The sequence below is a fragment of the Colletotrichum destructivum genome, chromosome 7 (genome assembly GCF_034447905.1).
Source record: "Colletotrichum destructivum chromosome 7, complete sequence".
Classification (NCBI taxonomy): Eukaryota; Fungi; Ascomycota; class Sordariomycetes; order Glomerellales; family Glomerellaceae; genus Colletotrichum; species Colletotrichum destructivum.
Window position 1 is genome coordinate 3,777,241 of NC_085902.1, and position 12,147 is coordinate 3,789,387.

Here is a 12,147-nt window from a genome sequence, read left to right on the forward strand (position 1 = left end):
GACAGGGCAATAGGCACCAGAAATTGGGGAATCCGAGCGGAACGGGGGGGGGGGGGGGGGGGGGGTGGAGTGTCACTACACAATGAGAGACACTGCTGTTCAGGAGGTAATGAACAGTGAGTGAGTGAGTGGTGAGTCCGGATAGTGAGTGAGGGAAAGTGAGGGAGAGTGATTAGAAGAGGGGCCAACACAGTCACTTGTCCTGGAAGAGGAGGAATAAGCCCAATTGGCAACTGAATTGCTAGGGGAGGAAGACCAGGAAACAGGGGGCCGAGAGACGGGGGACTGGGATGGCTGCACTGCACGGCGGGACGGATGGCCCAGGGGATGCAAGCCGGGCAGGGGGGGTGGGCAAGGGAATCGAGGGTGAGGTGTGAGTGAGCTGTAATGGGATGGGGATGGGATGGACGGATGGCGGCGTGGGCGTGTGAGATGAGATGGGGTTCGTGGAGGAAAGACTCGCGTGCGAGGAGAGTAGATGCATGGTGGGTGATACTCAACGAGGGCTGATGCAGTGAGCGAGTGAGGCAGTGAGTGAGTGAGTACAGAGTACACCACCCACTGGCAGCGAGGTGAGTGACGGCAATGATGAGCATGAGCCCCGGCCTGGTCAGCAGCAGCGCCATTCGCTCACAGACATCCGGCCAACGACGACGAAATACTCCGTCCGCCCACCAGACAGACTACGGCGAATTATCCCATCACCAAACGGCAGACGGGCAGGCATGAGACTGGGGGCGCACTAAGACTCGAAGAGCAAAGAGGACGACGAGAAGCGGGATTGGCCCCTGGGCCAGACACTCAAAAGAGGCCCCCCCTGGCATGTTGTTCCTGGACTTGTCTGGCTTTGGTTTGGACTGGATGCAAAATGCAAGGGACGGGCCCCCTGGCGAATGAGTGTGGTATGGTGGTTACGGTAGGTCCATCGCAGCCTGGTGTGTTAGTGCCGGTGGTAAGGATTCGTGCATGTGGGCTAACTGAGTGGCAGTAGGAGTCGGGACTTGTAACTCGGGATTGGGGGGGAGAGAGGCCAAGAGGATTGGGCCGTGCCTATAGTGTTCCTAATGGAATTAATTGGGAGGAGCGTGTCAAATGTCAGAAATTCGAGGTGGGGGGCGGCGTCATAGCTCTCCAATCCCATGTGCGGCCAGTGGCAGACACTGCTCACGGTGGTGGTAGAATCCGGGCGGCCCCTTCCCATGTTTTAGATGTTTCTGCGCAGTCTGAGGGGGAAAAGCAAGCGTAGAGACGAGGACAGGAGCATCTTCGCGTATTCTGTCTACCCACTCAATGCAGGGAAGTTGTTGTTCTCTTACTCCTTCTCACCACCTTACCTTAGGTTAGTTGGTCGATATCTACCTGTGTTTACCAATTAATACCTACCTAGGTAGATCAGGTAGGTAGGTAGGTATCAATAGGTATTTGTATCCAAGGAAGGTAGGTACCTAGGTAGGTATCCTCTCCTCCCTCGCTAGAGGTACGTACCCCGCCCTCACCAAAAGGAAAGCAGGCGGAACGGAACTTTCTTGAGGCCCCCAATCTGGCTACGGCAGGTGAGCTGCAGGTTCAGTGTACATGATGCAAGGTACAGGACTGGTGTGCACCTGCCTCGACCTTCATGCTTGGGATGGGAGATGGCAGGGGCGACAATGCTCGGCAGATCAAGCGCAGCTGCGGGTTACAGGTGCTCCTTCTGGCATCTCAAACAAGGCTCTGGCGCGGGCATCACGAGAGAGGCAAGAGGCAGGAGCTAGAGCAAGAGCAGTCAGCACCTACCTGTGGTTATACTGTTACTGTCAAGCCACAACCGCTCCTCCGGGTTGCCTTCTCTCTCCTCCCTCCTCCGTCTTTCCTCCCTCCTCATCCTCGACCTGGCCCGGAAAAGGAATCAGCATCAAAACAAACCATGCGTCTCACCAACCCCAACTCCAAAACACCAAAACCAAACGCCGTGTTCGAGACCGCATACAAAAGAAACTCACACACTGCCGCCCTCTCCCTGCCATCATCCTTCCTCTTCCGTATCCATATGCACATGACAGAGACATCGCCTCAATACCAACAGCACTCGATCGACAACGCCTTCGATCCTTTCTGTCATCACCACCATCGCGTCTGCCCATCGTCAGCTTCGTACGAAACACCTTGCATCCATCCCTCGTCACTCGCAGCCGCCGATACGCATTGCCGTCAAGCCAACACCATCATCAACAACATCATCATCAAGCGCCCCCAGAATTCTGCTCCAAGTCACCTGCCTGTCTGATCCTTCCTGAGCTCCTTCGTTTCCCCGCCAGCCGCCCCCCATATCCTGAGCTCCCTTTCGCCTCGACACACTCGCATCATTGCCACCAACGCCATCCGTCGAGCCCTCGCCTTTCCATTGCGCCCTTGCTTTTGACTGCAGTGCAGGCCGTTCCAAAAAGCATCTTCTCATCTTCTCCTCTCCCGTACGGATGCCGTCCAGGAACCAACCAGAGCCGTCCAGCTATCGTTTGTGTGTATGCAAACGCTATCTCCCACGGGCAACCGCCAGGCAAATCTGAGGGTGTGGCCCTAGCGTTGACGGGGAGTTGGTCCATGCCTGCGCCTTGCCGCTCCGCCCGTTTGCTTGTGTGTCCGTACGGCACTGGCATTAATACCTTATCTTATGCCCGTCATCCTTAGGCCAGCTTTTCGCTATAGCTTCAGCATTGGCCAGCAAACACACGGTTCAGCGGTTCTCTCTGACATGCCTTTCCTGTTATCGAGCCTTTTTAACCTTAAAAAAGGAGAAGCCCGGCTTGCAGCACTCGCCGCCTCCGTCGCTGCGAGAACGTTCGCCCGTGTCGAGGCTGCCCGCATTGAATCTTCCACGCTGATCGCTAGAAGGACATGCGAATCTTGCACACGGGCGCGAACGGTTGACAAGCGCCGAAATGTACATGCATCCATAGGAGAGAGGGCGTGTGTGCAAGATTACCCAAGGAAACTAGGGGCTCACTAACAACCTACCACTTTGCCAATTGTCTCACCACTCAGCTGGACCATCGCGCCAACCGTTGCTAGCTCGCCGCACTCCTTGTGTGGCTGCTGGCTCTGGCAAGCTCCGAAGCTCCCAAGCTCCCCCAGCGTCAACCTCGAGTGAGCGAGTCGATGCTCTTGGAGGGCGGTGGCCGAAACTTGTCGGACACCCATTGTCTGCATCAGCGACGGACGATGGGCAATCCAAGAGATGCTTCTGCAGGCTGCGCTGCTCCACGCCGTACTTTGACTTTCCGGCCGATAACCTGCAAACTTAAGGTGGACAATATTATGCGCCCGACCATTTGGCAGGGGAGTGCTTGACGCTCGACGTTGCTCAAAGCCTCGTCCCCTTGGACCCCTTTTCCCGAGTCTCACCTGGCATACGGAGTACGAACGGGGCGGCGGCGGCTTTCACAATCTCGCCAACCGCGTGCTGTGGTCTTCTTTGGTTCAGCCTCAAGTTGTTCCTAGGTTTCGGTCCGCTCTGGTGTCCTTGCACCAAACGCAATGAAACTAATGCCGACGTACGGATACTTCCTTGTGCGAGCACAATATGCGCCGGCAACACTCGTCCCGTGGTTTGTTCCCATTACTTCCGGACTGCCCGTGGTATGCCATTACTGGTCCACGCGAGGCCAAATGACATACAGTCGTGTCTGTGTCTCTGTCGTCGAGGCTGATTCCGCCAGCTTTTCTCCTCCCCCCCTATTCCTCCAGTTCACCGCTTCCCCTGTTCCCTATTGCGACCTCTGCCATCCAAGGTTGGTTCGTTGCCACCGTCATGTGTGGTTGGCAGGGGATGAGACACACACGGTTATACCGGAATCAGCTTGCGCATCTCCCCGATCAACGCCCAACGCCCAATGGCTATTCGACGCCGGTTTTGCTACCTGGAACAATGAGCGCTGATGGCAACTACCTATTGTCTCTACTGTGTTTGCGCACGCTTTGCCAGGTCAGCATTGGCCCGCGCCCACATTGCGAATCACCCGCGCTGTTATGTGCATGCAACCCCCGCGCTTCCGCCGGTCCATCTAACAGCTTCCTTCAGTTTGCCCTGAGAGCGAGTTAGGATGAGGTGTCGTTGTTGTTGTTGGTTTTAATCTGCTCGTTAACGCGGTTATTTGTTTGGATCCCGACGCCACGAGTCAAAAAGCTTGCTTCAGCTGGACTGCTCCAAAGGCACCTTTACCGCCACCAAGCTTCTCCTCATTGACTGGTCCGACTGGCTCGATGCCGATAACTTGACGTTTCACACGGCGTCTGTTTCAACCTCGGCATGTCTCGGCATTGGAGGCAGAATGGTTCGATCTGGCAAGACTACTGCATCCTCGTGGATTAGGTCTTAGGAAGGGAGATTATCACGCAGTCTGCTACGGGCCTCTCCCGGTCTGAGCCCACGGCGGCTTAGAAACACGGACGGGACGAGGACGGGAAGATTTCGCAGAAGAGCTTGCACTCGCCTTTTCCGCCTTTTGCCTGGAGATGACTTGGATGATCTTGCTCCACTGAGCCAAGTCTGGACTATCCTACGGGTCACTCGATGTCGGTAAACGTATATCGGCACATCACCAACGGATCCAGGTCTATCCAAGTTTACCTCTTAGTACACTGCTACTATTATGACAGATGGAAACAAAAATCGGCGATTCCCCATCTGCCATCTTCTCCATCTGGACCACAGTTCACAAATGCCTCAAGGAATATGACGGTGCTACTCTGTGCTGCCGGGTAATTTGTTTTCGGAGATGGCCTAGACTTGCTGCCCAGAGTCAATTTCTTATATGCACTGGCTTTTCCCGACGACCCGGTTTGATGGCTTGTAAACGGCGGCCCCGTCAGTCCGGGCGCACCACGTTGGCCTCACGAATCATGCAACTTGACAACTTTGTTCGCAGGTGTCTATGTGTGTGAATGTAGGCGGCGATCCCTTGACGATGATCAGGCTGCAAAATCTTACTAGTCAACGCGCACCTCTCGGCAAACGGTCGTTGCCTCGTCTCTGTTGAAAAAGTGAAAACTGAGAAGCCAGAGCTCTCTTTCAGACAAATTCGAATGAGGGGCAACTCGAACAACCAAACCCATCGCTCGCGGTTGATCCCTGCGGATCAACCGTGAGCTTTCCGCGCCCAATGAGAACTCTGTTCCTGACGCTTTTCCATTTCCCAAGCGACGATCTCACAGCCCTAGGCCCTGCAACGTGGGGCACTGAGAGAGTACGTTGGATGAAATGGCTCCATCGACCTGGCCTCGACGAGTCTCGGACGTTCTGCCACTGGAAACGAACTGACGAGTACGAGTGCGGCGTGTCTGAGGTCCTCGGGATGACTGTTGCTTGTTCGCACTGCAAACTGAAAACTGACCGGTTGAACGGTTGTGACCGCCATCCAGGTCAAGGATCAAATTCAACCTTGGTCTTGGACGACGAGCGAGCGAGTTTTCTTGGCGGCAAACGGCAATAGTCCACAGTCCATTGTCCACTAACCCGGCCCGACAGCAGCTGGATTTCACCACACGGCAACCAAATTACTACATCCATCGAGATCGAACACAATTCGATGATGGTTGATGGTGTTTGACAGGCAGGTGAATGCAAGGGCTTTGGGCAAAGAGAGAGCAGTGGGAGGAGTACGGGGTACCAACGCCGAGGACGGGCAACGTGCCAGAATTCCCGCTCGTTTTCTTGAAACGGATTTGACTTCTCCGCCTTCTTCCAGGACGTTCCCGGTCTTCTGGCACGGCATGAATTTCGATGGCCTGGGTCCAGATGGGCCCGGTTCAGCGGCAGATTGAGGATGTCGCACCTTGATTGACTGGGGAAGAGATTTGGGGGGGAGCGTCAGCACAAATGCGTTGTTCACAGTTCATCTGATGATGACGCTGGATCAAGCCGGGCGTTCCCAGTCATTAACATTTCCGTTATCTTCACGGTCCAAAGCTTTTTTCTTCTGTTTTTTTTCTGCCTCTCCTCTCCCCTCCCCTACCCTTCCTCCCACCTCTCTCTTCTATTTCCCACCTTTTCTCTGAAATCTTCTCCGAAGTCTTCTCCGCGGCCCATATCTCCACACGAGACGGCACGTTGCTGGCAAGGCTGTCCCAGGGCAGATCGCTGGAGACAACGAGGGATATTCTCGCGGTGACAAACAGTCTGCCGGCAGGCGGCAGGGCGATTTGGGATGGCCCGGCCGGCACAGAGAACCCCGGGTCAACACGGGAGTTACTGTCTGGCTGGCCGATTGTACTTACACCAGAGGCTAGTCAAGCTCAACAGCAAACGGTAAAGCGGATATCGTGTACCTTGATATCACGCTGCCGATTGGGACTCGCCTCTCATCTTCTCGGAATCGCACACGCTCTGTGCCGAGGCCTGGCGGCACGGCTTTTAGGAACAAACAGGCGTCACCACTTCAACATGGTCATGGAGCGGCCCACAGCCCACGATGCAACTCACCGATGACAGCGAGCAGCTCCAGATGCTGGGACCAACTACGTCAGTCAATCTGGGTAAAACGGACCGCAATGACGGCTCTTGTTACTCCGCTAGGCAATCCGCTCGGCATCGTTAACAGATTGCCTCGCGGTCCCCCCCCCCCCCCTCCGCTAGCTGGTGCGGCGCTAAAAGGGCGATGTGATTTCGCTTCCGCACGACGCTGGGCCGCCCCAATCTCCGCGATATGCACTTATGCACTCTCTCTCTCTCTCTCCCCTCGCAAACCCTCCTGTTGGGCCGCCACCCCCCGGGGACCCAGCAAGGCGGGTGGGCCCAGAGATGGCCGATCAGGGCTGACAAAACTGGCGAGCCCGCACGCGAGTGACCGGAGAGCATGGCAAAATATGATGGGGTCGGGGGGGTTGCAGAGGAAACCGTCCGGTTCTTGGTGGAAGAAAGTCTGGACCTTGGAATCCTGGGACGACACTCTCTCACTCAAGGCAGCAAAACAAAAGCAAGGTGACGACGAGTGGCCAGTTTCTCCACGTGCCCGCCGATTCGATGGGGTTGCCCATCGGTCATCGATTGCTTGTTGTCCCCTCCCTGGTCGAGAAATGCAACCCGAGACGGCGGGTTCGCACTGGAATCTGGAATCCCTTGTCACCCGAGGGGGGCGAAGGGGGGGGGCGAGCAGCGGTTGCATGTCTGCAACTCTGCCTACGAGTCGCCATCCTTCTTATCTTGATGGCCTTGAGCTTCAGTGTTACAGCGTAGCATTCCGAGCATCGTCCTTCCCTCTCACTCGCGTTCGCAATGAGGACGGGCTTACGTACGAGATAAAAAAGGATGTAACCAATCAACCTACGGTGTACGGTCTTGATACGCCCTGTAGGGATCGTGCTGCAAAGCGAAAGAGGTGCACCACGCGGGATGTCACGCAAGTGCGGAGCATTGCGCGACGGCAACAAAGTTTGATGGCATCGCCCCGCCTCTTTCTCTCGCATCATGTTTCTTTCTTGTTTATCAAATTTCCCGAAATGTCTCCAGCCGACGCGATCCAAGACGCGCGGTCCGCGTTCTCTTGGTGTTGATGGCGCTTTGGCGGGGTAGAACTAAATGGGACAAGCCTTCGCCTGCAGGCCAACCCTGTCCTGTCGAGCCGGTGGGCGAGCCCATTGAAAGATTGGGAATGTGGAGGGGGGTGCGTGTGTGTTGTATCACACGCCGTCCCCTCTTACTTCTGCCGAGACGTCGCCAGGAATGTGAACGAGCGGTGGTGGTAAGCGTCAAGTCTGTCTTGGGGATGGGCTGGGTGTTAGATGAGGCTCTCTGTCGCCACCTTCAGCAGGGGGCATATTGGACGCCATCGACATGCGACCGTTGGCCGGTTGATCGTATGGATGCGTGTAAGTTCGACAAGCGTTATTTGACGGGTGATGTTGCCAGGTCATGTCAGGGAGGTAGGTGGTGGTAGTGGTGATTGGGGGGTCACGTTGGTGTGCGTCGGCGACGCCATGGTGCGAGATGACATTTGCTGGGCGGACAAAGATGAGCGCCTGTGAGACGGCGAGATGCATTTTGCTCTGTGCCGACTCTCGGTGCAAATCTCTCGACGTTACCCATGCCGGCAGCGAGCAGATGTCCGTCTGGTGGTGAGCCCCGTCACTGCGCGCCGGCCGGATGCCTTCCGGGCCCGGGGCCGGGCCGGTGGGATTTCGGACCGCCGGCATTGTTACGACAGGGAGTCACTCGGAATCTCACAACTTCACGATAGATATGAGTAGAACGTTTAATACTCCGATACCATGATAGATAGTAAGATGACCAGCAAAGCCTGTTAACAAACCTAGTGCCCAGGAGAGCGAAATTATGTGTTCGTATAAATATGTATATACACTTGTATAAATTAACGTGTATGTGTGTACGGCTTTTAAAACAACCCGACATCATCTTAGTGACACAACCTCTCAGTCAAACCCGGCCAGGACGTCCTCCGTCCATCGCCACAGTTCACCCGCCAGCCGGTCGTCCGTCGCGCACTTGTCCAGCTGGTCGTCGGCGAGGTGGCCGACGGGCATGTAGAACCCCCCGCTCGCGAGGTCGCCCTTCCCGGCCGCCGCCGCCGCCCAGACCTGGTTCCAGCACCCCTTTTCCGGCGTGAGGATCGAGGCGCCCGCGATCCTGTTGGTCGCGTGGACGAAGAGGCGGTTGAGGAGGCCCTGGTTCGCGACCAGACCCGTGCCGACGACGCCCGGGTGGACGACGACAGCGGTGATGGACGGGTGGCGGCGGGCGAGTTCGCGGGTGAAGAGGATGTTGGCGAGTTTGCTCTGTCTGTTTGGAGGTGAGTTTGGGGGGTTCGGTGACTTTTCATTTCATCTCGTCTCACTCGCTGTGGTCTTCACCACACCGGCGTCGTAAATGGGAAGGGGAGGGGAGGGGAGGGGGTGGGAGAAGAGGATGAGTGATATTTTGCTGACAACATACCCGTAGCGAACCCACTGCCCGATAAAGGGCGGCCCGGCCTGCGTCGTCCGCAGCGTCGAGAAGGATATGCCGTCGGCCGGGTGGCCCTGGTACCCGAGCGAGGTCAGGGTGACGACGCGGACGTCGGAGTCGGGCAGGGCGGCGGTACGCTGCAGGACGGGGAGCAGGGCGCGGACGAGCATGGCGTGGCCGAGGTGGTTGGTGGCAAACTGGACCTCGTAGCCGTCGGCGCTGAGACCCGCGGGGCCGGCCATGATCCCCGCGTTGTTGACGAGGATGTCGAGGCGGTCGTGGGCGAAGGTGGCGGCGACGGCGGCCTTGACGGAGGCGAGAGAGGCGAGGTCCATTTGGACAAATGTCAGGGGCGGCGGGGTGGTGGTGCCTGATGCTGATGAGGAGGAGGGGGAAGAGGCGACGGAGGCGATGAGGGCCTCGGCGGAGGGGAGAGAGCGGCCGGAGAAGTAGATGTGGGAGGGATTGTGGGCGAGGAGGGCGAGAATTGTTGATTTGCCCAGACCTGCTGTTCCTTGGGGGTTGTCAGCCATTCGTCCTTAAGGTTGTGATGATGCGTAGATAGCATCGTGTGAGCATGATGATATGGAAGAATGGTCCCGGTGTCGATGGCATCGGTGATAGGTCCAAGGCCCGAGTGAAGAGGACCTTGGAAACATTGACATGGCCTTGAACGTCGTGCGACTCTGCATAGCACTTGACGTAAAGGCTCGAGTTGGATGTGATCGGGAGCAGTGCTGGGCATTCCCTCTGCAGAAGGAGGTTGCTGCTATGCAAGTGTCATGATCACGGATGTATTGATTTGCTCCTCGTCGATGAACCGAGGGACCGGCGTCTTTGGTCGACTTGATATTTGGACGTGTTCATGGTCTTCTCATCCACCTATCCTCATTCGCATATTTGCGCGTTCAGGCTTGGGATGGAGGTATGGAGAGAGCAGATGCCCCCGGGGATGAAGATCGGGAGATAATGAGTAAGGGAGACAGATTTCTCGGGCGATCCGGCAGACTACAACGGCAAACCTGAAGCTAGGTCCCGGTAGACTGTCTTGGCAGTAAACGTTGTCGTGATCTCGACACCGCTGGCGATGTTGCACAGAAAAGACTGTACAGTACGGAGGAAACGAAATATGTGCTCACCGCCCGTGACGAAGATGACCTTTCCCTCGAGGGACGGGATCTGAGGCGTCGGGTTGACGAGGTCCTTCTCGTAGACGAAGTAGGTCGGCATGATTTGAGTCGAGTGAGGAGCGTTTGCAATACAAGACGGAAAGGTAAGCAAAGAGTCGGGAGTGCGCTTCGTACGTCGTCAAAAATCGGGAATCGATATCTGGAGCTTCCGCGACGTAGTTGAAGATCGCTTTATAGGCTTCACGCGTTCTCAAGAAGACGGCCAACTGCTCTAGTAGATGAATTCTCGTGCAACCAGGGTATCTAGAGTAACAGAGATAGACCGTCCACCGACCAGCCCATCTTCTTATGCCGTCCGCGTATCGCAGCCTGTACGTCCCATCCCCCCTCCCATGACGGCAAGCATTCCAGCCTAACTAGCCATGGTCCATCAGGTTGTGCCGTCGGCGACGTGGGTTTGCCCGCTGGCTTCGACGGCTTCTCTTCAACGGGCGTTGCCTTCTCCAAAACAAACGCGTCTACTCACGGTGCCTGATGGACGGATGAGGCTATCGCAAGTGTACGCATTCGCCGTCGTACGCTAGGCCCGTTTGAGCGGCTTTCCCTGTAGCCAAAGCGAAAGGGGGAGGGGGTTGATTGGACGCCTGACCTCATCTCTCGGCGGCTGGTTGGGCGGGCGAGTCTGAAGAGGTCGTTTGCAGTTCAAAGAAACGAAGAACAGGGAAAGACACCAAACCGGTTCGGGCGGGCGGGGAGGGGGGATGTAAACCGCCGGGCATTTGTGCATCGCTGCTTTGGGAGATAGTGGGCGTGTAAGCCGGCCGCATCGCGCTACTATGTATGGCGTCCGGCCTCCCGTAGGCTGATCTTCGGTACTGGTGGAGGGGGCACGCCCGAAGCACAGAATGTCACTGTCGAGGGTTTCGGAGAGGAAAACACAGGGGGTCTGGAGGACGGCGTGAAGGGTTGCGCCGAAGCCGGCCCAACCCTCCATCTTTGGCCGGAACCCATGGGAGGGGGCAACAGGCCGGGAGACGGCAACGGAGATGGAATATGGCCGCGGGTTTCCGGCAGAGACGGGACTCACAGGGTAGGGACTGGGAAGAGTTCCTTGCGAGGGAGGGGAAGATAATCAAGAGGGCGAGGTCAAAACGCAAATGGGGGCCGGGAATCTCTGGGCTCTCTGGAGTCTTGGGAAATGAATGCCCGGGGGACAACCCTGGACTATGCAAATGTGGCGTATGATTACTATGTACGGATGCACTCGATGGTGTATTCGTACATACCTAGGCAGATTCTGCCCCCCCTGTTTCAGTTTAAACAACGGTTCTTCTGGACAGAAAGCTCGATCAACCCGTCCAGAACAGACCATACCTGTATGCAACGGCTGTCGGTGATGGGATGGGTGAGTTGTGTGGCATTCATTTGTATTGTTATTTTTATTTTTGCCCAAACGGTATGTAAAGGTAGCTAGCTGGCTAGAGAGATTGGACAGGACAGACCGAATTCCAGATGCAATTGGTAATGATCGAAACGGGGGGAAAGGGGAGGGTGGGGAAAGAAACATTGACATTCACATTGCTCGGGGTGACTCATCGGTCTGTCAACGTTTACGTTTGTATTATCATTCTTTTCTTCTTTTCTTGGGGGGGGGTTTCCTTTGCTTCATAACTTGACGTTTGGGGGAATGTGATCTAGGGGACTATGATCTGATTTTACACTGCGGAGACGACAACAACAACAACAATCCTCGATGATGTGACAAACCCATCCGACCGGTGACTGGCCGCCTGGCCTAGGCATCCCTTTGGTGTGTCTGTGTGTGTGTGTGTCTGTGTGTGTGTGTGTGTGTGTGTGTGTGTGTGTGTACAACGTATGAGCAATGTGACCCAAGCAAGCGTGGCGAGCAAGCCCCGTTTCCGAACACGAACCAATTGCAACCAAGAACGGCGCCGCGGACATTGGTTCCGGAACCGGTGCCGAGAAGGATGACGACTGGTTGCTGGCTGGCAGAGGTTCAAACCCAAAATGCGAGGGGAAACTCGAATCCGAGGGTCTGGGCCATCCATCCACATCCATCCA

General features: G+C 56.3%; 2 protein-coding genes across 2 annotated transcripts; one reads left to right on the forward strand and one right to left on the reverse strand.

The window, feature by feature from the left end:
- Window positions 1–1,575: 1,575 nt before the first annotated feature.
- On the forward strand, window positions 1,576–2,266 carry CDEST_11721 (uncharacterized protein; the record flags this gene model as incomplete). The annotated part of the gene is made up of 2 exons (XM_062927877.1): window positions 1,576–1,819; window positions 1,893–2,266. 2 exons carry the CDS (start codon window positions 1,576–1,578, stop codon window positions 2,264–2,266), a joined length of 618 nt encoding a protein of 205 aa, XP_062783928.1.
- Window positions 2,267–8,403: 6,137 nt separating this feature from the next.
- CDEST_11722 (Putative short-chain dehydrogenase/reductase SDR, NAD(P)-binding domain superfamily) lies at window positions 8,404–11,200 on the reverse strand (the record flags this gene model as incomplete). Its single annotated transcript, XM_062927878.1, has 3 exons — window positions 10,075–11,200; window positions 8,842–9,443; window positions 8,404–8,766 (listed from the first exon to the last, which is right to left on the reverse strand). The coding sequence occupies exons 1-3, from the start codon at window positions 10,163–10,165 to the stop codon at window positions 8,404–8,406; spliced, it is 1,056 nt and encodes a 351-aa protein (XP_062783929.1). The 5' UTR covers window positions 10,166–11,200.
- Window positions 11,201–12,147: the final 947 nt, after the last annotated feature.